Genomic DNA, 22,671 nt, shown 5'->3' on the forward strand with positions numbered 1-22,671 from the left:
GAAAATCTGACACGGTTAGCTAATGACAGCTACCTATTTAGTTCACATATTTAAATATATTATTACAAAATCTACTTAAGACACATTATCTGTTTCCAAATAAACAGTAAACTATTAAAGTGAAAAGGTCTTCAAAGTTTAATTCATTAATGGGTATAATCTCTTAGCGACTCACAAAACTGTGTGATGAAAAAAAAATCTTCAACAAAACAAACTTTCAAATTAATTAAAAGATTATTCCAACGATCATATTATTTGGTTGTCTTAGAATATTCATATTACTAAACCTCTTTTTGTTAAAAATAAAAATAGTAATTTTTATGACCCGATTAAAGCATTTAAATTGCTTTTTAATTCAAAAAAGAGACAAAAAAAACAACTTCGAATACGTATCGAATGAAGATTAAACTAAATTTGTTCAGAGCTCTCAAATAATTATAATTAATGATCCGATGATAAGATAGAAATAAAAATTGATGACTTAGGTGCATAAAATTATAAAGTACCTAGTATAAGGAAACAGATCTAGAGTGGTGGCGATGACAGTTCACATCAAGAACCTTATTTCAAATCAATACAACAGGCTTAGCACTTAAGTTGCAATCGATCGAAATTCGAAATCGAAATCAAAATCATCATTCGAAAGATGAGGCCACCATCTCATTTGTGTTGTTGTCTTTTCTTATTTGATAAGTTTTGAATTGGTCAAAACCTGTCGTCGTCGTTATCGCCTCTGTCTTCCTTTTTGTTTGTAAGTCCATCGCGTATAGTAATTTATTCAAATCCCAGATTTATATAGTTTCGAAGCCGGATTTTATATTTTCATTCTCCTTCAGTGCTTATGGACCATAAGAAATTCTGGTGATTCCTTGGCCTTGCATAGTTAGGTGCCGTCCCTACTTATTTAAAAAGAAGAAAACTTTTTTTGACATAATGTTAAAATTGATTGTCATCACTTTGGCTTTAAGATTTTTGTTGTACAATTCTTCTTTCTTTTTGCTTTGTTCATTGATGATGGTGATTTTATGGAAAAGATTTTATGCAAATTTTATTTATTTCTTATCGAAAAGGAAGCTCCTTTTGTACAAAAGAAAAAAGATCGACGAATTCGCTAAGAAAAACAACAACAACAAAATGATCGTGTTCTGACAGGTTTTTTGTCTTCTTCTTATTTTTGAATGGAATTCATTGAATGGGCGGTAAAGAGATAAGAGAACTCGCTCAATCTCAATGTGTGGTTGGGTTAAAAGCTTTTAGACGTTTAATGCAAATAAAATGACGAGTGTCTTAAAATGGAAGGTTTTGTTTTTTTTTGTTACTTGTTTTTGGTTAGTGCCTTGCTATATCTTTATATATGTTAGTAGATCATATGTATTAAACAAGGTGGATTATATTGAGATAAAAGTGTTCCATTTAAAGGTAGGCATGTTCAAATGCTTTTAAGGCTAAGTCATACGAGGTTTTTTATTCGTGCGGCCTTAAAAGGTCATCTAACGAACACTAACACTGGATATCATGAAAAAGGAAAATTCTATTTCTACGCTGAAGCTCGAAAAGTCTTGAAAGATTGTTCTTAGTTCTGTTTGTTTGACTGTCAAAACTCTCAATTTCTCTCATGATTCCCTAAAATTATATGTGTTTACAAAGATTAGACTAATTATTCAATCAATAGAACTAGTTACGTTGTTTTCACTGTAATTTGTTGTTATATTTAGTCGAAAGTTTTATCAAGTTCATACTGAAAAATCAATTTGACAGAAGTTGAAACGTCATATTTTTATTGAAGATAATGTTGGTTATGGTTATGATATGCTACTTGTCAGATTACTCACCGTTCTGTTCGTTATTAAATTGATTTTTAAAAATGGTTACGTGCGGACTCACAAATTTAGGCAATCATTTAACGACTATACTAGTCTGCCTTTTAATGTCCTCAATATCGTTTTTTTGATCTAATTCTTAAAAATACAACAAACTTCTGTTTTTTTTCAATGGTTTCTCGAATGATTGCAATTATATTCTATTGACAAAAATTCTTTGTTTTTAAGCTTTGTGCTGTCTTTTCTGGAGACTTCTCACAACAAAGAAAGATAAGAAACTAAACCAATAAAATAAAAAGTAGAAGAAAAAACCCCTTGGGGTTTTTAGTGGTCTTCCTAAACAATAAAAAGATACTTTCGGTGTTTCATTTTTTTACTTCGCATATATATTTTTCCGCGAAGATCGATGTTGATGATGCCAGTCATCTCATCATCATCATCCATCGTCCTACCCATCAATCTTCGCAGACGTAAGATATCGAACAATAACGAAACGATGAAAGAAAAATGTTTGAGGTTTTTTCTTTGGAAGCAACTTTCTTGGAAGAAGGAGGCTGTTTTTTCGTTTCGTTTCGTTTTATTTTTTTTTTTAAATTTAATTTTTTGATGTCTGAAACATTCTTCCTGTCCTTGAAAGATCGGTGAGGATCACATCAACAATAATTTGAAGACACTTCAAGAAAAAAAAGTGTCTGTCGGTAGCTTTGTTTAGTCTTTTGTTCTTTGCTGTTAACCTCTTTCCCTGCAATTATCATTGAATGTCAATTAATTTTTTTCGTTTTCTTTCTCTTTCCAGATAACAAAGTTAATGCCAATATTGGAGGCAGGCTGCTCAAATCGAGCGAGATTTCTTTTGTGCTCGTCGCTATTTCCGTTGTGCACACCGGATGTTCCGAGACCGGTGACTGCATGCAAGTCGCTTTGTGAAACTGTCAAAACGGAGTGTGCCGATCAGGTCCAGTTGACCCTGATATGGCCAGAATTCCTCAATTGCGATACACTGCCACAGCCTGAGAAACATGAGCTATGTATGCAGATACCAGAGGAAGCTACTGAAAAACAACTCCTGCCCGAAAGACCTTTGCTGCCTGAACAAGAGCAGATATTCTGGCCATGGTTGCCGTGGAAAATTCCTCCCCATCATGTGCCGAAGTCAGTGTCAACTTTGATTTGTCCTCAAAACTTCACCGCTCTCCAGACTGACTGCACTCCACAATGCAACAAGGATGCAATGTACAATACTCAGCAGAAGAAAATCACTGAAGGACTTATATTGGCTCTTTCGGCTGTTTGTTTCATCCTGACACTCTTTTCTTTGGTTACTTTCTGGGCTGAACCGACTCGCTTTGGATATCCGGAGAGACCAGTGCTCTTTCTCTGTCTCTGCTATAACCTATACAGTGTTTGTTACTTAGAACGGATCGTTTTTCACAACTCCACAAAGATGCTGGCTTCTGGAGCTATGCTCACTGATGAAATCGGAGGCGCGTGTGCCCTGACTCCACCATGTTTGGCATCCTACATAACAACCAGCTACTTAACGCTCTGTGCTGCTACCTGGTGGCTCATTTTTGCCCTCTGTTTTTATCTGTCATCGCACAAAAAATGGTCAAGTGAAGCTTTGGAAAAGAAGTCGGGACTCTTTCACGTTTTGGCTTGGGTTCCTCCGTTAGCACCTCCCATCACTGCCCTCCTTCGGGATGCCGTCAAACCACATGAGCTTACTGGAATGTGCTCTGCACCAGGATTTGTTGAGATTCCGGCCTTAGTTCTACTTATTCTTGGATTATTTTTCACACAGCGAGCATCGTGCTCTTTGAAAACTCTCCAAGAACAAATTCAGCCAACGATTGGTCTGCAGAGATTTTCACAAATTCGGAAACGGTTCCTTATCTTCAGTTTGGTGTTCTTCTTCCCAACGGTTCTTGCGGTGCTGGCTGCATTCTTCGAACGCTTTGACTTCAATGTCCCAGCATGTGTATCAGCCGAGTCATGTCCTGCACCGGAGAAGACAACATCCCTGCCCACACTGCTGCGAATATTCTTCCAACTCACCGGTGGCACCCTGACTGGAATGTGGGTTTGGTCACGTAAAACATGTGAATCATATCGAAATCGTATCATTGCAACACCAACGCCATCTACTTCGATCAAATCTGTGTCATCGTTGCAAAAGAAGGCATTTTCACCGACCTATGCTGGTTCGAATGCCAAAGCTTTTGGACCTCTTTACAGCGGAATCAATTTTCACAATGTACCAATGTACAATGGACAGTCTAGAGTGTAGCCTTTTGGCAGTGAGGGTGAAGTTTTGAACTTACGGCTCGAATGGTTATAAAATAATAAAATTGGTTATAAGACTTGTTTTTTTTAGATTAAATGTAAATATGTGTAGATTTTTATAGATATCTGATTTTACTGTTGTACATTTTTTTATATGTAAAATTAAAATAAGTTTGACTAAACATCGAAGCTTTTAAGGCAAAGATGAATAAATTTAAGAAAAAAATGTGTTAATAGCTTTAAACAAAATATTTATTCCAATTGTATATAAAATTAAAATCAATTTAAAATACATAACTGTGTTATGTTTATATGAGCCGTGTCTTTCTTTCGTACTCATAAAATAAAAGAACACTAAAAGACGCCATTTCCGCTTACTCGTGTAAATCTAAATATTATAATGACAGTTATAATTGCTTAAGTTCTCTTGCTGTCAAATTGTTTTTAAGCGGATTCGTAAAAATACGGCTTTTTAGTATTATAATATAAGCGAATAAAATAAGGAAATATTAAAAATATTGGTTTTTCTTTTATTTTAACTGTTTAAACGTCAAATTTGGAGAATTGGGAGAAATTTAAAACCAGATCGAAAAGAAATAAGAATTCTTTGATAATAAGGTGCGATCACATTCACTCTTCATGATCAACGCATTATTTTTTATAATGGTCACTGTAACACATAAAGATATGATTAATTAATACCTCTGTTGCCTTGACTCGAATCGTTTTGCGTTGATAAAAATACTAGTATTATCTAAACAAGAGTTATATTAAAATTCTATGACATCAATTAAATTAGTATGCACAATAATTGTTGTGATTCATACAGTCCCATAGATTGAAACACACATTCACAATATATCTAATAAAATATCGCTGCCGATTGGAATTTATGGGTTAATGATTTTGAACTGTCTTAACAGTCTTGACCAGTTTTGAACGATACCAAACGACCATACTTTCTCACCTTGTTTAAATCATCATTACGAATACGCTTTTTGGCTCAGACCTGCCTTAACGGTTTTGAGCTATCTTTTTAACTAATTAATTCAGAAGTGCCCTGAAAACACAACATATTTAAATATTCTCAGTCTTGACCTTTCATAATTTGTTATAGTCATCAGTTTCTGAACTGCTTTGACAGTTTTGAGTTGCATTTACAGATTTGTATCAGTTTTGACAGTTTGAATAATCTCAATTGTCTTCAATAGTCCAAACAGTGTTGAGCTGCCTTCGTGAATTTTGAGTAGTTTTAATGACTTCTAACTTTTTAAACTTTTCAGTCCTGACATCTGTCCTTATATTTAAAACATTTAAGGCTAATTTACATGACAGCAACCAACGACCAAGGAAAGAATGAATGAATAAATATGATTTTAAACAATTTTTAAAACTAAGATTTTCCAAAATAAGAGAAATTTAAGAAATCAAATAGTTCGTCGCAATCGGATTGTAACAAACTGTCAAAGTCCCTTCGCGTTCCACATACGTGATGCGATCCACATTTCAAAGCTTGTGATTAACCTAAAAATTTAATTCAAGCCTTATTGTGCAGAATGCCGAATAAAAACAAGCTGTGTGAAAGAAATGTCAAATTGGACGAATATTCGTTCGTTCAGAACACATTCCATCCACATGTTGTACTGTCAATAGAAAATACTTTATTAGATTCTAAAAAGATGGCGTCGCTGACTGGTATTCAAACGTCAATCTTATTTTTGTAGTCATAGTTCAGTTTGCATCTTAGTTGTAGCTAATTTCGGTGAGATGTTTCCTTATTAGCAAACAAATAATACTTTTACATTTCTGCACAAAACGCAATGTGTTATGTCAAAATATTTTCAATGATTTGTGTTTACAGATACAGATTTCCAACGACAGCTCAAATTGTCACCTAATTCATCTTGACGCTCTGAAGTTTCTTTCTCATTTTAGAAATTTGAAAAATAAAAACATATGATAAGTTCGTAAATATCACAAATAAGGTGTAGAATAGATTTTTAGGGCTAATGTTCCACATTGTTTTAAACAGTTTTTTGTGTCCAATTCCACAAGCGCTTAACACCGATTTTTATGGTTCCGCAAAAGTGACAAAACGTGAACACAAATAGGTTCCACTCATGAGGGTTTAATTTAAAATAATGTGGGACAGTTTAGCTTAGCGGTAATGGATGAATCACAAACACGCTTCAGCTTCGACTTCGTTTGCGTTACGGGCCTGCTTCAAAGTTGCTTTGAATGACATTTCTATTATTTCATCCCTCCAAAGATCATATATTTTGCTTGTTGACATTTTTTTAAAGCTGTTGAGCTGTCAGACAAAGCAAATGTTCAGATAATTGAACTAGAGCTTCCGTTTGGAATCACATTACGTTCTTTTCCTTTCGATTGTCAAACGAAACGTGAGGTCGAAGCTCCATTGTGATAGCATGCACTGAATTCCTATTGCTGAACTCGTAAACGTCAGGTGAAGCCGAAGCTGATTCAGCCATAAGCTGCAGTTTTAAATGTGTAACGGAGTATCATTTCGTTATAAGTCAAATAATTTCAAAGTCACAATCGTGCTGCAGTTAGGACAGATACACTGATCTAGGGACAATCTGTCAAAACAGAATTTTCCAATGTTTCAAATCAAATCTGCAGATCTGGATTTTTCGGCAGACTAACCCCTCTATGCCCTAATAATAAAAAAGTTTAGCTGGAAGTTTGACAGCTCTACCGCGCCCGCTTACACGTACACTAAGTTGCACCAATAAATGACAACAATAAAAAAAAAACAATTCCACTAGTTGCATGTACGATAAAAAATATTAATTTTTGACGGAGATCTAAATTTACTCATGGAACAATCCAGAAGTCTGTCATTTCAGATTCAAGGAATTTGTGTTGTTTAAAGAGATATCTGTATCGTAATTTTAACTTTACATACTGTGTCCTTCGGTGCCAGTTGTTTTTCGCATTGGCCTTTGAAAAAGAAGTTTTAAATCTCTCATTTTTCACCTGATAAGTTGCCAGCTGACGTCTAAAAGTGACTTCTGCTACAGACACCTTTTTTTTATAAAATATTCGTGCTGTGGCTATAATAAATAATTTATTCTAACAAATTTTAATTGAAGAAATTTGTTTATAAACCTGAAATGTCCTACTTTTTGAATTAATTCCGAAATCATACAAAAGTCTGTATTCATTTCCTTTTTACAGGGCAATCCCTCTTTCTAAGCTTTTTTGTGCAATTTTTAGAAAAAATTAACAGATGTCACTGTATGACATTTGTTAAGCTGTCAAATATATTTGGAAAATTTACATTATTTTATTTTTCTGTTCAAGAAAGGGAAGAGTAAAATACAAAATTGTCCGCTGAATTTCAGAATATTTTGTCGTTGCGATGCAAGGAAAATGTTAGAACGATACTTACCCTGTTACATCGGATCGTTAATACTCTTCATACATTGATGTGATGAAATCGATAGGGCTATCAACTTTTCTACCAATTTCTCGTTGCAATGAGTAACCTCTGCTTTAATTTAAAGACAATTTACAAAATTTATATAAATCATATTGATTTGTAAGTTAAATCTGATTTCCAATCGAATTTATGGCCCATCTAGGGTCTAAGTTAAATAGTTGTCCCATCTCAAGCAAAGATGTCACTTTAATCGCTAACAGTGCTGCCAAAACCACTCACTTACCCTCTCAAAATACTCTTGTCACTTTTTTGATTTTTTTCTTCACACACCACACACCAGAAAAAGAAACAAAAAAGGTACAAAGAGTGATTTTTAAATTCACGTTTTTTCCATGGTAGAAAATGTTAAATATATTAATTTCCTATTTATATTATTAAACAAATTAACCTCTAATTGAATTGCCTTCAATTTGCGTTGCAAACGTCAATTATTTATTGGTAAAGTGAAGCATCAAGAATAGAAAAATTGTTCACATCAAGAAATTGATTGAAAAATTCAAGGTTCCTCCTTGACTCTCGACGACGACGACGACGAAACGAAAACGACAACTTGACTTGAATACCTGCATTGCAGCACCAGCAGTCAGCACTTAGCACAGCAATAGCTCAGCCAGCACAACCTTTTGGTTGGGTTTGATATTGCTTCTGCTACTGGTGCTGCTACTGCTTCTGCTTCAGTACATAGAGACGTGTGTGAACTTAACCTCATTATGTTACCTTTAAGGTTTTCTCTTTTATTTCATTTTATAATTTTGCTGCATTAATTTTTTTTCTTCTGCTTAACAAAAATTGTATTTATGTAAGAAGAATATAGTCGAGTTGTTTCGGACCTGACCCGAGCCGACGACGCGACGACGGAATCCGAATTCTTACCCGCAAAAAGTGGGATTAGGTTTTTTGTTCTTTTTGTTTCTTTGTTTTTATTGTTTTTTATTTGTATATATTTTTTCTTATGTTCAGCTTTGTTCAGCTTTTCTTTATTTCTATTTCAATTTCAAGTAAATGTAATCCCAACTGATAAGAGCCCCCCTTTACTCTCTCTCTCTCTGAAAACTGGACCGAGGAAGAAGAAAAGTTGCATTTGAAGTTGAATTTGCAGGCTGAATTGAAATGAAGAAGAAGCATCAATCTGCTCCACATGGTGGCGAAGGCTACTCGACTGAGTCGTATGACGAGAAGCCACCAAATGGCTCGGGGACTGGATCCTCGCGTGATTGTAAACACATCAAGAAGTCCGTCGATCCGAATTCTCTGCGTAAGAACTTGAAGGTGATTGGAATTGTTAGTGAAACTTGCTCGGAATGTGCAAAGGCCAGCAAGACACAACCAACAACACCACCAGCAAGCGAGGACGAAGGAAGTGAATCGTTTGAATATGATAAAACATTGTGGCTGTGTCTCAAGTGTGGCAAACAATTGTGCGGAAGGTTGAAGAATCAGCACGCCCTTAAACATTACGAAGTGAGTTGCATGTTAATATTTTCATAGATTTAAGTTTAAATTGTATTTATGAAGATTTAATGATTGTTTTTTTTTGAGTTTAAAAAGGAATTTTCGGGCTCTTACAAAAAATTATTTTAGGGTAATTAAAAGCAAGTGTACATAATAAAATGTAATCAATGTCCTGAATTTAGGTTTGTTTTAAAATGTAAAATAAAACAAAAACGAATTTTTTAAATAACACGAGTAATGTTGGCTGTAAAAGCTATAATCGTAGTTGGCTTTTTCCTGAAGACCTGATCGCTTACATTATATGATAAGTAATGCAATACATCTTCTAAAGAAATACAAAGCAGCTAAACTTGATGGCATTCCCGCAGAATTCCTAAAAGCTTCCCGTATTTTGCTTAAACTCCACTACCCAAGGGACTGGAAGGATGGAGTTATTGTAAAATTACCAAAGATATGAAATCTCAAAAACTGTAATAACTGGCGCGGTATCACAGTTCTGTCCGTTTTTACGAAGTTAATCGCAACAATTATTCTCAAGAGGATTAAGTCCAGTATCGAGTCTACCCTCAATAAGCACCAAGCGGGGTTTGGCAGTGGCCGATCTCGTGCGTCGACCACATCAACACCTTGCGAATCATACTCGAACAATCATCTGAGTACCAATCACCGTTGTACCTAATGTTTGTAGATTTTGAGAAAGCGTTTGATCGGGTCAATTGTGAATGCATCTGGAGATCGCTTATTGCGCGAGGAATCCCTGAGAAAATTGTCGCTGTTATTAAAGAATCGTAGAACAACGTAAGATGTTTTATGTTGCACAATGGACAGCTTTCCGACTACTTCGATGTGCGTCAAGGAGTGAGACAAGGAGATGTCTTGTCACCAATTCTTATTTTGCTGGCGATTGACGATGTGATGACTGCCACGATGGGTACAAATGAAAGACACGGTATCCAATTAAGTCTATTTGACAAGCTTAACCACATAGATAATGCTGACGATATATGTCTGATGGCTAACAACACGGCAGGCTTAAATGAGATGTGTCATTCACTGAAATTAAATGGAGAGGTGGCTGGCTTAAGGATTAACACAAATAAGACCAAAGTAATGACCATGGGCCAAAGCACACAAGTTATTCTAAGGCAGGGGACAATACAGGAGGTCGAGCAGTTTAATTGTTTGGGAAGTTTTATAGCTCTTGATGGCAGAACGGACCTGGATGTTAACAGTAGAATAAACAAAGCCCGTAGTGCATTTGGAATCCTTTCTTCTGTGTGGAACACTAGCAAAATATCGCTACGCACCAAGTTGAAACTCTTCGAATCCAACGTCAAATCAGGGCTGTTATATGCTTCTGAAACATGGAAATGCTCTGCCAACATCTCTAGCAGACTACAAGCTTTCGTTAGCCTTTGTCTGCGCTCTATTCTGAAGATCCGGTGGCCGCAAACCATTTCCAACGTTGAGCTGTGTAATAGGGCCGGACAGAAAAAATTGGACGTAGACATCATGCAACGGAAATGGCGTTGGTTAGGCCATACACTGAGGAAACCGGACGACAATATAGCAAAACAATCGGTCCAATGGAATGGACGAGTTGGAAGACCAAAGACAACTTGGAGGTCATCTGTTATAAAGGAGGCTCGGTCTCAAGGTATTCAATCGTGGCCGCAGCTGAGGTCAGTTGTGGTGAATCGGGATAGGTGGAAGGAACTTGATGCTGCCCTACGCTCCAGGAGGAGTTAAAGCCCTGCTGTACTTGCAGCCCGACAACATATTTACATATCTCACAAGAAAATAATACAAAAGTGTTACATCGAAGGTCGAAGCAAAACGTCAAATCGAGTGCTCACAAAAATGATTCATTAACAAGATCATTGTTTAACGGACGGTCTGTAGGGCTTGTGTCTCCACCGTCTTGGTGAGATAAGAGCTCACCGAGTACCTATGGCGCGATAACGGTTGCCATTCTGATTTGCCTTTATTAATTCCATTAATCCTTTGATATTAAAATCTTATCAGGACCTTTTAAAGCTCCATATAATTAAGTTAAATCTTTAGGGTAATTTCAGGTCAAAAAATATAAGTAATATCGTTCATAGCCTTTAAATAATACAAGTCATCATTATCGACTCGAGGCTCGGTTACCTAATCTTTCCATCTTACTTTTTTGATGGACCATAAAGCTTTTAGTAAGCTGATCAATGCTATCTCTCCATCTTTAAAAAAGTTTTGGGAGTTTTTAAATTAAATTAAATTAAGTGGCGCAACATTCCGTTGAGAACTAGGGCCTAGTGACTTGCAACTTTCAACCAATCCTGTTTGCTAGTAACATTGTCAGGAATGGGGGGGACCTGCAGTTTTTAAACCGAATCAGAACGAATTATTTAAGAAAGCACTTTTCATGACAAGAATTACTTTTTTAGGATTTGTCAATCCTCCAGGCAGGGATCAAACCCAAGACCTCTGGCACGACAGTCCTTTGCACTAACTATGACGCCACGGGTTTCTGTATAGCCAAAATTGGTGAGTGTAGTTCTTTTGAGGGTTTGTGCTTTGATATGAGATACCCTAAAGCCTAGCAGGTTTTTTCTAAGATTTTTTTGGAGTTAATTTCTTGAAAATGTGATCACAAAAGTATAAGTGCCAGGAGTCTCACTTTTAGCTTTCCCCCCATCAATTACCTCCAAAGTTTGTGAAAACAAGTTTTTTTTTGTAATTCCGACGTTGTACCAAAAGTTTGTTACCACAAAACTTCACAAAACATTTCCAGAGTAAAAATAAATCAGTTCCATACATTTTAGATTTTTGTTGTTTTTATACCCAAAGCAGGTAAATGTTCGTAAGTCAATCCTTAAGATCTACGACCTATAAGTCTATCATTCCTTCTTAAGACCTTGGAAATATTGATTGGTATCCATTTAAGGGCAAGTATTGATACAAGACTTCTGTCTTCGTTTCAACATGCCTACTGTAAAGGTTAATCGTTAAAAACAACGTTACACACCTTAGTACGCACCGTCAAATATTCCCTCCATTATAAAGAGTTCACTATGGTTGCTTTCCTTGACAACCAAGGTGCAATCACATCTGTACTAACATCTCTAAATGTAGAGAGTTCGCTTCGGGAGTTAATTCATTTAATGCTGACTAGCAGAATAATCAACTCAAAAATGGGCAACTCTTCTGGCAGACGATTCGTTAGTAGAGGGACACCGCAAGGTGGTGTTCTATCCCCTCTCCTCTGGAACCTAGTGGTTAATGGAATCCTAACTAGTCTGGATGCGAAGGGTTTCAGAGTGATAGCCTATGCGGACGACGTTGCTATAGTAGTTTCAGGAAAGCATCTTAACACGTTTAAAGAACTCTTACAAAATGCCTTAGACAGACTAATACTTTGGGCTGTCGGTGTGGACTGGGTGTTAACCCACACAAAACCGATTTGGTCTTATTTTCGAGGAGATACAAGATTTCATTTGTCAACCTTCCCTATATTAAAGAAATCCAATTGAAATTCTCAGACGAGGCTAAATAACTGGGACTTTTCTTAGATAAAAAAACTAAATTGGAAACGCAACGTACAGAAAAGAGTCAAAAAAGCTACTGTAGCTCTCTTTTCTTGCAAAAAGCTATTGGTAATAAATTGGGCCTACAACCGAGAATCACGTATTGGCTATACACATCGGTAATCAGACCGATTTTAATGTACGGTGTGGCAGTATGGTGGACTGCTTTAGAGAATGGTATAAACAGGGATAAGTTAAATAAAGTCCAACGTTCAGCTTGCCTATGTATAAGCGGATCGCTTCGAACGACCCTGTCTGCGGCACTGGACACCTTACCCTACCTAACACCTCTTGACATATTTAGCAAACAAATAGCTGCAAGCTCAGCTATTCGCCTCAAAGCTTCGTCGCAGTGGACTGACAACAACATTGGCCACTCCGTAATTCTTAGGTATTTAGAATCAATTACAAAGCACACAGACTACACCATCCCCCAACTGCAATTCGACAGAAATTTCGAGATTTCTATACCTTCCAGATCTTTCTGGCAGGATAGGATGATGAGGTGGTTCAAAAACAAAAGAAGTGGTTGATGGAGGTGTGTACTCTGAATGATTGAAATTAAGTTTCTCATTCCGCCTTACCAACTTTTGGCGATAAAAGGAGTCTTGTCCTGGCTTAAAGAAAACGTGATATCAACATCTGATATCCATATTTTCTCAGATAGTCAGGCTGCTATCATATCCCTGGACTCTGTCTCTACAAACTCTATAACAGTCCATAGCTGTCGATCTCTAGCTAATGGAGATGGCACAACAGTTTAATATTCACCTTTGTTGGATGCCGGGCCATAGAGACATTCCAGGTAACTGTAAGGCAGATGAATTCGCCAGGAACGGTACAGTGCAACCCATACTACCACGTTTGGCACATACTGGCATACCAATCGCTACTTGTAAACTGTTGCTAATGCAAGACGCTATGAAGAAGGCAAACACCAGATGGAACAACATCACCACGTGTCAGGTCACAAAAAACATCTGGCCAACACTGGATTTAAAACGATCAAGGTGCTTGCTATCTCTAAGCAGAATGCATATAAGCCTAATAATAGGTTTCATAACCGGTCACTGTCTAATAGAAAAGCAAGCCACGCGACTAGGCGTATTCTCAAAAAGCCTAATGGACGAGGAACAGGAGGGAACAGTTCTTCATCTACTATGTACATGCCCTGCTCTGGCTCAAAAACGCAAGAATTCTTCTTAAATGATCAAAATCATATCAGCATAATCAGCCTCTCACGTTTCGTAAGGGACTCAAACTGGTTCCATTGAGGTTAGGAATATTCGTGTGGTATCACAATGGCCCTAAGTGTGTCCGTTTCCTTCTTGGACAGCCACTTTAACCTAACCATACATTTTAGATGCACTTTCTTCATTTCATGTAAAACTCCTCAGTTGATTAAATCTAAAGTTAATGTCAAACTTAAAGTTAAAATAGTTTCTTTAGGATAAATAAGAGATCTTACGAAAAATCAAAATGCCTTCATGAACTTTCTTAATCTGCTGAGCCAGATTTTGTACCACCTGCTAAATCTGGATAAAGGGACTGAATATAGCTTGCTGATTTCGTCTGCGTGGCTCTTAAAGGCGTTCCAGAGTCAATGGTAGCTTTCTCCATCGTTAGGTGAGGCGATCCAGGCAAGACAATTGCTTTGTTGTAGTTCATTACAATGTGTTCATTGGTCTGGATAACAACTATTGAAATTGAAACTGACTTTCAACACTCCTAAGATATCGATATCGAATTTTTATAGAACCAAATAAGGCCAGTTTTTTTATATTGTACAAAAGTTTGGTAGCCATATTCTATGAGACTTCATTCTATTTGACCTTCCAGACCACACCCATAATATGTATCACTAAAAAATGCTTTTTTTAATAGGCGGTTTTAAGACCGTCGTTTTCCATTATAAAGGAGCAATAATTATCAATAATTGTTTCTGACTACTAGACACCTCTGTAAATGTCCCAAATAATAATATGATTCCGAGAGGGATTCGGCGCACAAAAGTGTTTTTTTGTGTGTGTACAAAATGTAAAATTTCTGAGCCAGGGAAGAAGAACGTTTAAAAAACGGATGTTGACTATCATCAATCAATCAATAAAAACTTTCATAAAAGACTGGTAACAAACAGAGTCCGTTTTATTTTCTGGACTTATTTTCCGACCTACTTTATGTTCGGCTTTCCCCCCATGGAAGTTACTGCCATTCTGACTTGAGACCACACGCCGACTTTGAGGATGTCAGCTAGCCTCCAGCCAGCAGACTGTAACGGGGAGTATGCACATCACTAGAATTTCCGATGTTCCAAGAAAAATGAAAAAAATTGCAAAGAATGAACGGCTGGAGCAATTCATGAGAAGAACGCTAAATAAAAAATAAATTATCAAAAGGTTATTGATAATCTTCTGGCTACCCAAGAAAAGACCTTCAAGCTCGCTTCCGACGGAGAAAAAGACCAAGCTGGAGGTTTGGGCTGGTAGTACCCGTGGCATGATGGTTAGTGCGTTAGGATGTCATGCGAGGAGTCTTGGGTTCGATCCCTGCCTGTGCCACCTAAAGTTTTATCCACTGGTACTGCCTCTTGCGAGGAATTGACAAATTCAAGGTAATTCTTGTCATGAAAAAGTGCTTTCTCAAATTAGCCTCTCGGATTCGGCATATAAACTGTAGGTCCCCTCCATCCCTGCAATTTTTTTAAGGTCTTAGCAAAAAAGGGTAATTTGCCATCTTCTAGAGAAGTGAAGTCGCATACTATTTGTGTGATTGTGACTGGTGTTCACTTTCTCTGTAAATGTCTAGTGTTCCAGAATTTCAACTTTCGAAAGTTAATTAATTAATGATGGTAAAGAAACTTCCGAAATGAAAATCAACGACCTGAGCACGACGAAATGGCTCTAGCGTCACTGTTATGAATTTCGCACTCCAAAGGTTTAACGAGTATATGGCATCAAAACGGCCCTCTTTCCTCTCCTTAAAATCACCTGCCTAAAGGTAAAAATTTAAACTGATCTCGTAGTTTTCACTGTAACAGCAGAGCCCTCCCCATTTCTAATAAAATATTAACCGTTTATGCTGCCAGCATGGTCCTGTCATTTTGTATGAATTCATTGGTGATTCATTAATGGCTTGAATATTGTCTTGATTATCTTTGCTTCATCTACTGTCGTTTAAACCAAGTCTTAAATATAAATCTTGAAAACGTGTTGAATCAAGGGATTTTGTAAGAACGTCTGCCAGTTGATCCTTTGTTCCAATAGACTTGATTTCAATCAGTCCATTTTGAATGTGATCTCGAATAAAGTGGTGTTTTATATCTATATGCTTAGACCGTTTGCTCTCTAAATTTGTAGCCATTCCAATACATCATACATCCCTTATTGTCTTCGTAAATTATTGCAGGTTCCGTATTAATTTGCTTAAGGTCTTGTAATATGTCTCGGATCCAAATGGCTAGATGTAGCAGCACTAAGGGTTATATACTCTGCTTCACTTGAAGAAGTCGCAACAGTAGTTTGCTTTTTGCTAGACCATGACACAGTACATCCATAAACTTTAAACGTATATCCAGATACTGATTTTCTATCAACTACATCACTTCCCCAGTCAGCATCAGCATATCCAATCAAAGAATTAGGACTACTTACTTCGAAAACAAGTTTTTTTTTTATTTTTAGTCCCTTTTAAAAATCTCACAATTCGTTTGAGAGCTTGCCAATGAATTTCTGATGGGTTTTGTTGGTATCTTCCTATGTATCCAACTGGAAAACATATATCCGGTCTAACCCACATCATAATATACATTAAGCTTCTAAGCAATTCTCTGTAGGGCTTGTTAAGTGTAATTTCAGTTATTGTCTTTTTAAGTTGTAGTCCTTTTTCCATCAGGGTTCTAGTAGGATTACATTCTTCCATTCTAAACTTGCTTAAAACTTTATCAATGCTGGATACTTGCGATAAATGTATTCCGTTTTCATGAACATCAATCTGAATTCCAAGAAAATATTTAAGATTCCCGCAGTCTGACATCTTGAATGTCTTTTCCAAATTTGTCTTTAATTGCTCTATTTGTCTTAAGCTTTTTCCAGCAATTAGTAAATCATCAACATACAGAATAAGTATGATGAAGTCATCTTTTTCTTGTCCCACATTGGTGTACAAACAATAGTCGTGATTAGATCTTTTAAATCCCAATTGAAGATGAAAATCGTTAAACTTTTTGTTCCAACATCGGGGTGCTTGCTTTAAGCCGTAGATGGATTTAAGTATGCGACAAACATTTCCATCTGCTTCGGAAACCCCTTCTGGAACAGCCATATAAAGTACTTCCTTCAACTCACCATGTAAAAATGCAGTCTTTACATCTAATTGGTGGAATATCAGGTTTTTGTACAGTCCAACAGCTAACAAAATTCGTATGGTTGTCAATTTCGCAACGGGTGAGTAGGTTTCGTCATAATCAATTCCACCCTTTTGTAAATATTGCTTCACTACGAGTCTGGCCTAATATCTTGTCGGCTCACCGTTCTCGTTTACTTTAATTTGGAAGATCCACTTCGGTTTCAAAATCTTCGCATTCTTCTGTTTTCTGACCACTTTCCAAACTTTGTTTTCGTTCATTGAAGAGAATTCGTCTTCAACAGCCTTATACCATTTTGCAGCATGAGAGCAAGAATTGATTTCATCAAGAGAATTCGGAATACCTGTTAAAAATTCATCCGCAGAAGTTGCTCTATAACTCATGTAATAATCATCAAACTTACTTGGAGGTCGGCGCTCCCGTTCGCTGCGCCTTACAGTAGTCTCGCCTTGAAGATCACTGTTGTAATTTTGCGAAGGGGCGCCAATCCATTTTTATTTTTGTTCTTAGTTGATATTTTATACTTGAACGGAAAGTCAGTTTCGTCAAATTTAACATGTTTTTGTACCATAACTTTTGTTCCCTTGAACAATACTCTCGTCCTTGGCCTACAGTAAGCTTCGATATGGATTTTCCAAACATCGATCTTGTCATAGCTTCATATTCCTTCAGTGCATAAATCATAGCAAAATGTGTGAAATCAACAATGAAAGACACGAAGTATCTTGAACCATCCCAAGCAGCTACATCAATGGGACCGCAAACATCAGAATAAATTCTTTTTAGAACTCTTGTTGCTCTTTACCGAACACCTTTGAACGGATCACGACACTGTTTACCTATGCAGACATCGCAAAAACCAATGTCATCCAATGAAGTCATTTGAGTCCCTTTATCATGTTTTCCCTTGCAATTTTTGTGAAGGCTTCTTGTCCAACATGACCCAAACGCCTATGCCACAACTTGATTTCTTCTGTTTTGCATAGATTAGCTGAATGTCCCTGTATTTCGAATTCGACTTAATGTAAATTTCCTTGCAAGTAAGCTTCTGCAATCAATAGTATCAACATTTGCAAATAAATTAAACCATGATATCGAATGTAAAAATAAAGCAGATTTATTTTGATGTCGTTAGAATATTGCTTTCTTACTTACTTAAGGTGGCGCTACAGTCCTGTCTGAACTAAGGCCTCATCCTACAAACTTCTCCATCTAGCTCGGTCCCTATCAACTATAGTATATTTCAAGAGATTTTAAAAATCAAGGTTTCCAATCAGTTTTAGGTCCGATTTATAGAAGTCAAGCATTTAATGTTCTATTTGCTTGTCAAAAAGTATTTAAAAACATGTCAATACTTCTTCAGTAAATGGCTGTTGAAATTCTGCTTAAATTAAAGTTCCAGTAACTTAAATATTCTTACTTATTCTTTTTTCAGACTCCACATACATATTTCCATTCGATGGCAATGAATACAACAACCTACGAGATTTGGTGCTATTCATGTGACGAAGAAGTCAGTGCGTCTACGTGTAAAAGTCTACAAGAATGCGTGGAATTGGTTAAGAAATTACAACAAAAACCACCACCAGCTCCAGCTATTCCACTGCATGGCAGTGAGAATTCTATTGACGCCATTCAAGGAAAAATTGCAGCTACCTTAGAACACATAAGACCTCTGCTACCAATGGATCAGCAGCAACAAACAACTGCAAACACAACCGAAAACAATAACGGAGTCGTTTATGGGCCATCACCACCTCCGCCGCCACCACCAATTCCTGGTATGGCAAAAAGAGTTCAAGGTCACATGGGCAACGATCAGACCATGTACAGACCTCCGACATCATTAACAACAACAACAACAACAACAACAGATTATTCATCACAAAAAAATCCACAACAATTGCAGTTACCTCGAGTAAGAGGATTGACTAATTTGGGAAATACGTGCTTCTTTAATGCCGTTATGCAATGTTTGGCCCAGACACCATTTCTTTTGGATGTCCTTAAAGAATCTTCTGAACCTGGAGAAGAGTTAGAATGCTTTAGCTTGTTATTTTTTGGCTAAGAAATTGAGTTTTATTGAATTTATTTTTAGATTTATTCTACCTGGAGGATCTTTTAAGTTCAATAAGGACGAAGATGTGGAATTGCCACCCATCAAAGGAACACTCAATTCGTGGGGAGGTCTGACTAGTGCCTTGGCACAAACCTTAGAGGAATTACAATCCGGAGGTAAGCTTAGAAAACTTTTACACGTTTTGAAATGTATTTGAAATAATTGTTGCCTGCTTAGGAGGTGTATTTAATCCCTGCAAATTGTTTGATAAACTTTGCGCCAAATGCCCACAATTCTGTGGTGGAGATCAGCACGACTCCCATGAGCTTCTTCGTCATTTACTCGAGAGCGTCAGGTAAGAATATATCCTTCTCCTCTTTTCTTAATGTAGTTTTAACTTTTCTTATCTTATCTTTTTTTAAGATCTGATGACTTGAAACGGTACCAAAAAGTAATCCTCCAAAACATTGGCTACTACGATCAAGACACCAACAATGTCAGCGAGGATATGAAGAAGAAATGCAAAATTTATGGCCAACAGGCGGGCGATCGAATTCTTCGCCCCGAACAAGTATTCCGAGGATTTTTAGTTTCAACACTCCGATGCCAGGATTGCGTCCATACCTCGTCGAGGCATGAGAATTTTCTTGATATGTCTCTGCCAGTCAGTGTGGAGAAACCACAGCCGCCTAAGCGACGCAAAAATAGTCCAGAAAATGTGCCACAGGGTCATTCCAAGCATCAGTTGAAAAAAGAAAGCAAAGCCAAACGTAGTCAAAAGTATCAGCAAAAGAAACAACAGCAACAGCTCAACTCTGCCTACTCCATGGAGACCAATTCATCCGGGTCAGAGCAGTCCGATGCCGATGTGGAAGATAACCTCAATGATGATACAACTTCTGGTACGGCAACAACATCGAAAGTAACAACAACCACAACAACAGCAGCTTCAGGAGCAGCAGTAGCAACAACAACGGCAGTGCCGTCAAATTATGTGTCAACCTGCGACCCGAATGGCAACAACAGCAACGAGCTGCCAAGTCCTCTCGTACCAGAGAAACGTGGAGATTCTCCAGAAAATCCAAATAAAGATTCCCTCGATGATGATGAAAATGGTGAGTAGCCTAAATTAGATTGTGTAAAATTCCTGAACTTTATTTTCTTATCGATTTCAGACTCAGGTATTGCCACAAGCCCTGCCAACGCTAGCGTGAGCGTTCAAGATCGTTTCTTGGCTAAGGGCGGTAATGGTGATGGCGTTGCAGTTGGCGGCGATGGCGTTGTCGTGAGTGTCAGCAATAATAAGTTGATAGAAGTTGGTATCAGCGAGAAGGGAGCCAGCCTAGTCCGCCAATTGTCTCTCAGCACCACCAGCATGGCAACACCATCTCAGCCGCCGATGGTAAATGGTGAAATCAACGATTCGCTTTCCAACGAAATGGACAAACTCCATCTTACCTCAGAAGCTACCGCCCAGGCTGCTGCCTCGAAACGAGCAAAAGCGAAACGCGTTCGCACCCAAAGCTACTCAGATTGGAGCACAACGATTGCGCCGCGCTACCAATGCGACGATGGCGAGTGCTCAGTACAATCGTGCCTCAATAATTTTACAGCCGTCGAACTTATGACTGGCAACAATAAGGTGGGCTGTGACAACTGTACAAAGCGCATCAACGGTGAGGGCGGCAAGACAATCTACACCAATGCTACTAAACAATTTTTGATATCCAGTCCACCCGCGGTGCTCATCTTACATCTCAAGCGATTCCAAATCGGACAGCGTTGTATCTTCAGTAAGTTGACCCGGCATGTGGAGTTCCCAATGGTGTTGGATATTGCCCCATTCTGTGGCTCCAAAGTGAAGAACTTGCCAAATATTGATAGGAAGCAAAAGAAGCTCGTGTATGCGTTGTACGGCATAGTCGAGCACTCTGGAGGTATGTACGGTGGTCACTATACCGCCTACGTCAAAGTACGCCCGCAGCTCAAGCCCGACGATAGGCGGTGGAAGTTTATCCCTCAGGGCAGCAAGGCCGAGCTGGATCAGGCCGACGAACAGCTTGAGAAACTCGAGGAGTTGCTGGCCAAGGAGAAGGCTCGTGATCTCCGCATGAAAGCCAACGACAGCGATGACTTCTCCACCAGTTGCAGTTCTTCCGAGCCCGAGGTTGAGAACGACGAGGAGCCCGAGCCCTCACCGTGTGAGGAGCCAAATATTACACCGCCACCTGGCAAATGGTACTACGTGTCCGATAGCCGAGTCCAGGAAGCAACTGAACAGCAAGTGCTCACAGCGCAGGCGTATCTTCTGTTCTACGAGCGAATATACTAAAACTCCTTTTCTCAGAATCACTCAATCCTAGCCTAGAGGAGCGTTTTTAAAAACGACCAAACAGAAAACAAAGAACGAAAACCTATAAAACTATAAAACCTATGAAATTTGTTCTTCTTGACGTGTTTGTTGTTCATTATAATATTTTGACCGCTTCAAATACTCTCCTCCTGCATTTCCCTCTTTACTTCTTTTTCTGCCTATTATTGTGTTTGTGTTTTGTTGTAAGCAGAATTATTTACATTTTTTTTTTAATAATTGTACAATTTATTAGTAATTCTATCTTTTTTAATTATTATTTTGCATTGCATTTTACATCCTATAAAAATATAAATTATATAAAACAAAAAGTCTTTTGACGTGCGACTAGAGTTCGGATTTTATTACAATAAAACAAAAAAAAACAAACAAAATTATTATACATATTTAAAACAAAAATTAAATAAGATTATCCTAAAAAATAAAAATCATTGAAGAGATTAAAAATAAATAAATAAATAAAATAACAGAATTAATGAAAAACGAAGCAAACAAAAATGAAAAGAAGTAGAGAAAATAATTTAAAACAAAACAAAAAATAAGCAAATTATATACAAAAGCTAGTTTGAAGATTTATTATCTCTACAATGTAAATTATTAATTTTATGAAGAAAAATAAAAATTTAAAAAAAACACAATTTCAAATAGTTTTTATTAAAAGCACAAAATCATTACAAACTTTTCTAATGTAGGAAACTTTTTGGCTACCTAACACAATCCAAACGCAAAATAACCTGCTTAATATTTCTTTCTATAAAGTTTCTTTTGTTTTTATAATTTACAGGCACTCAAGGGGTTATTAGTACCCTTTAAATGTTTATATGGTAGACATGTGTATTTAAGAGGACACAAGCGTCACAGGTCTTTCTCAAAACCAACCTCTGTCTATCAACTCTTACTCTCACCTGCCCGCGGTGAACATCGGGTGCTTAGTACCTCAACTGGAGATTGGGTTCCAACCCCAGGGGCCTGATTATGAGGTTCGCGGCGGATCGTTTTCAATTCGACCTTTCAAATTCGACTCGCTTCGTATTTCCTTATTAACGAACTCGCGGCGAATCGAAATCTGTGAAATTTGCGTTGATTTATTTAATAAATAATATTAAAATTAAAAAATGGAATCAATTATGGTGTATATTTTATTTTATTCTTGGCTGTTGTTGCAGATGTTTTTGAAAAAGGTTGTGAAATTGCTGTCGAATCCACGAATGTTTCAAAACACTGCGATTGCTGTGCTTCAGAAAATGCTTGTGTTTGATTTTGCAAGTATTCATTGCGGTGCAGTTGT

General features: G+C 37.3%; 2 protein-coding genes across 5 annotated transcripts in view; both read left to right on the plus strand.

Annotated features, from left to right (window-relative positions):
* Nucleotides 1-4,621, plus strand: part of LOC129946086 (frizzled-3) — a 31,394-nt gene extending 26,773 nt beyond the window's left edge. The window contains exon 2 of the mRNA XM_056056116.1: nucleotides 2,617-4,621. Coding sequence (XP_055912091.1) covers nucleotides 2,617-4,107 — 1,491 coding nt within the window. The 3' untranslated portion in view covers nucleotides 4,108-4,621. The remainder of the gene's footprint in view (nucleotides 1-2,616) is intronic.
* Nucleotides 4,622-7,776: 3,155 nt separating this feature from the next.
* On the plus strand, nucleotides 7,777-22,021 carry LOC129944840 (ubiquitin carboxyl-terminal hydrolase 16). 4 transcript variants are annotated; one of them, XM_056054500.1, is made up of 7 exons: nucleotides 7,777-7,866; nucleotides 8,569-9,030; nucleotides 18,389-18,987; nucleotides 19,052-19,188; nucleotides 19,250-19,367; nucleotides 19,436-20,127; nucleotides 20,188-22,021. In XM_056054500.1, the coding sequence occupies exons 2-7, from the start codon at nucleotides 8,680-8,682 to the stop codon at nucleotides 21,342-21,344; spliced, it is 3,054 nt and encodes a 1,017-aa protein (XP_055910475.1). In that variant the 5' UTR covers nucleotides 7,777-7,866; nucleotides 8,569-8,679; the 3' UTR covers nucleotides 21,345-22,021. The 4 variants fall into 4 exon arrangements, with proteins under 4 accessions (XP_055910475.1, XP_055910476.1, XP_055910477.1 ...); XM_056054501.1 differs by having other exon boundaries at nucleotides 7,860-7,904; XM_056054502.1 differs by lacking the exon at nucleotides 7,777-7,866 and adding an exon at nucleotides 7,897-8,007.
* Nucleotides 22,022-22,671: the final 650 nt, after the last annotated feature.

Source organism: Eupeodes corollae, chromosome 2, assembly GCF_945859685.1.
Source record: "Eupeodes corollae chromosome 2, idEupCoro1.1, whole genome shotgun sequence".
Classification (NCBI taxonomy): Eukaryota; Metazoa; Arthropoda; class Insecta; order Diptera; family Syrphidae; genus Eupeodes; species Eupeodes corollae.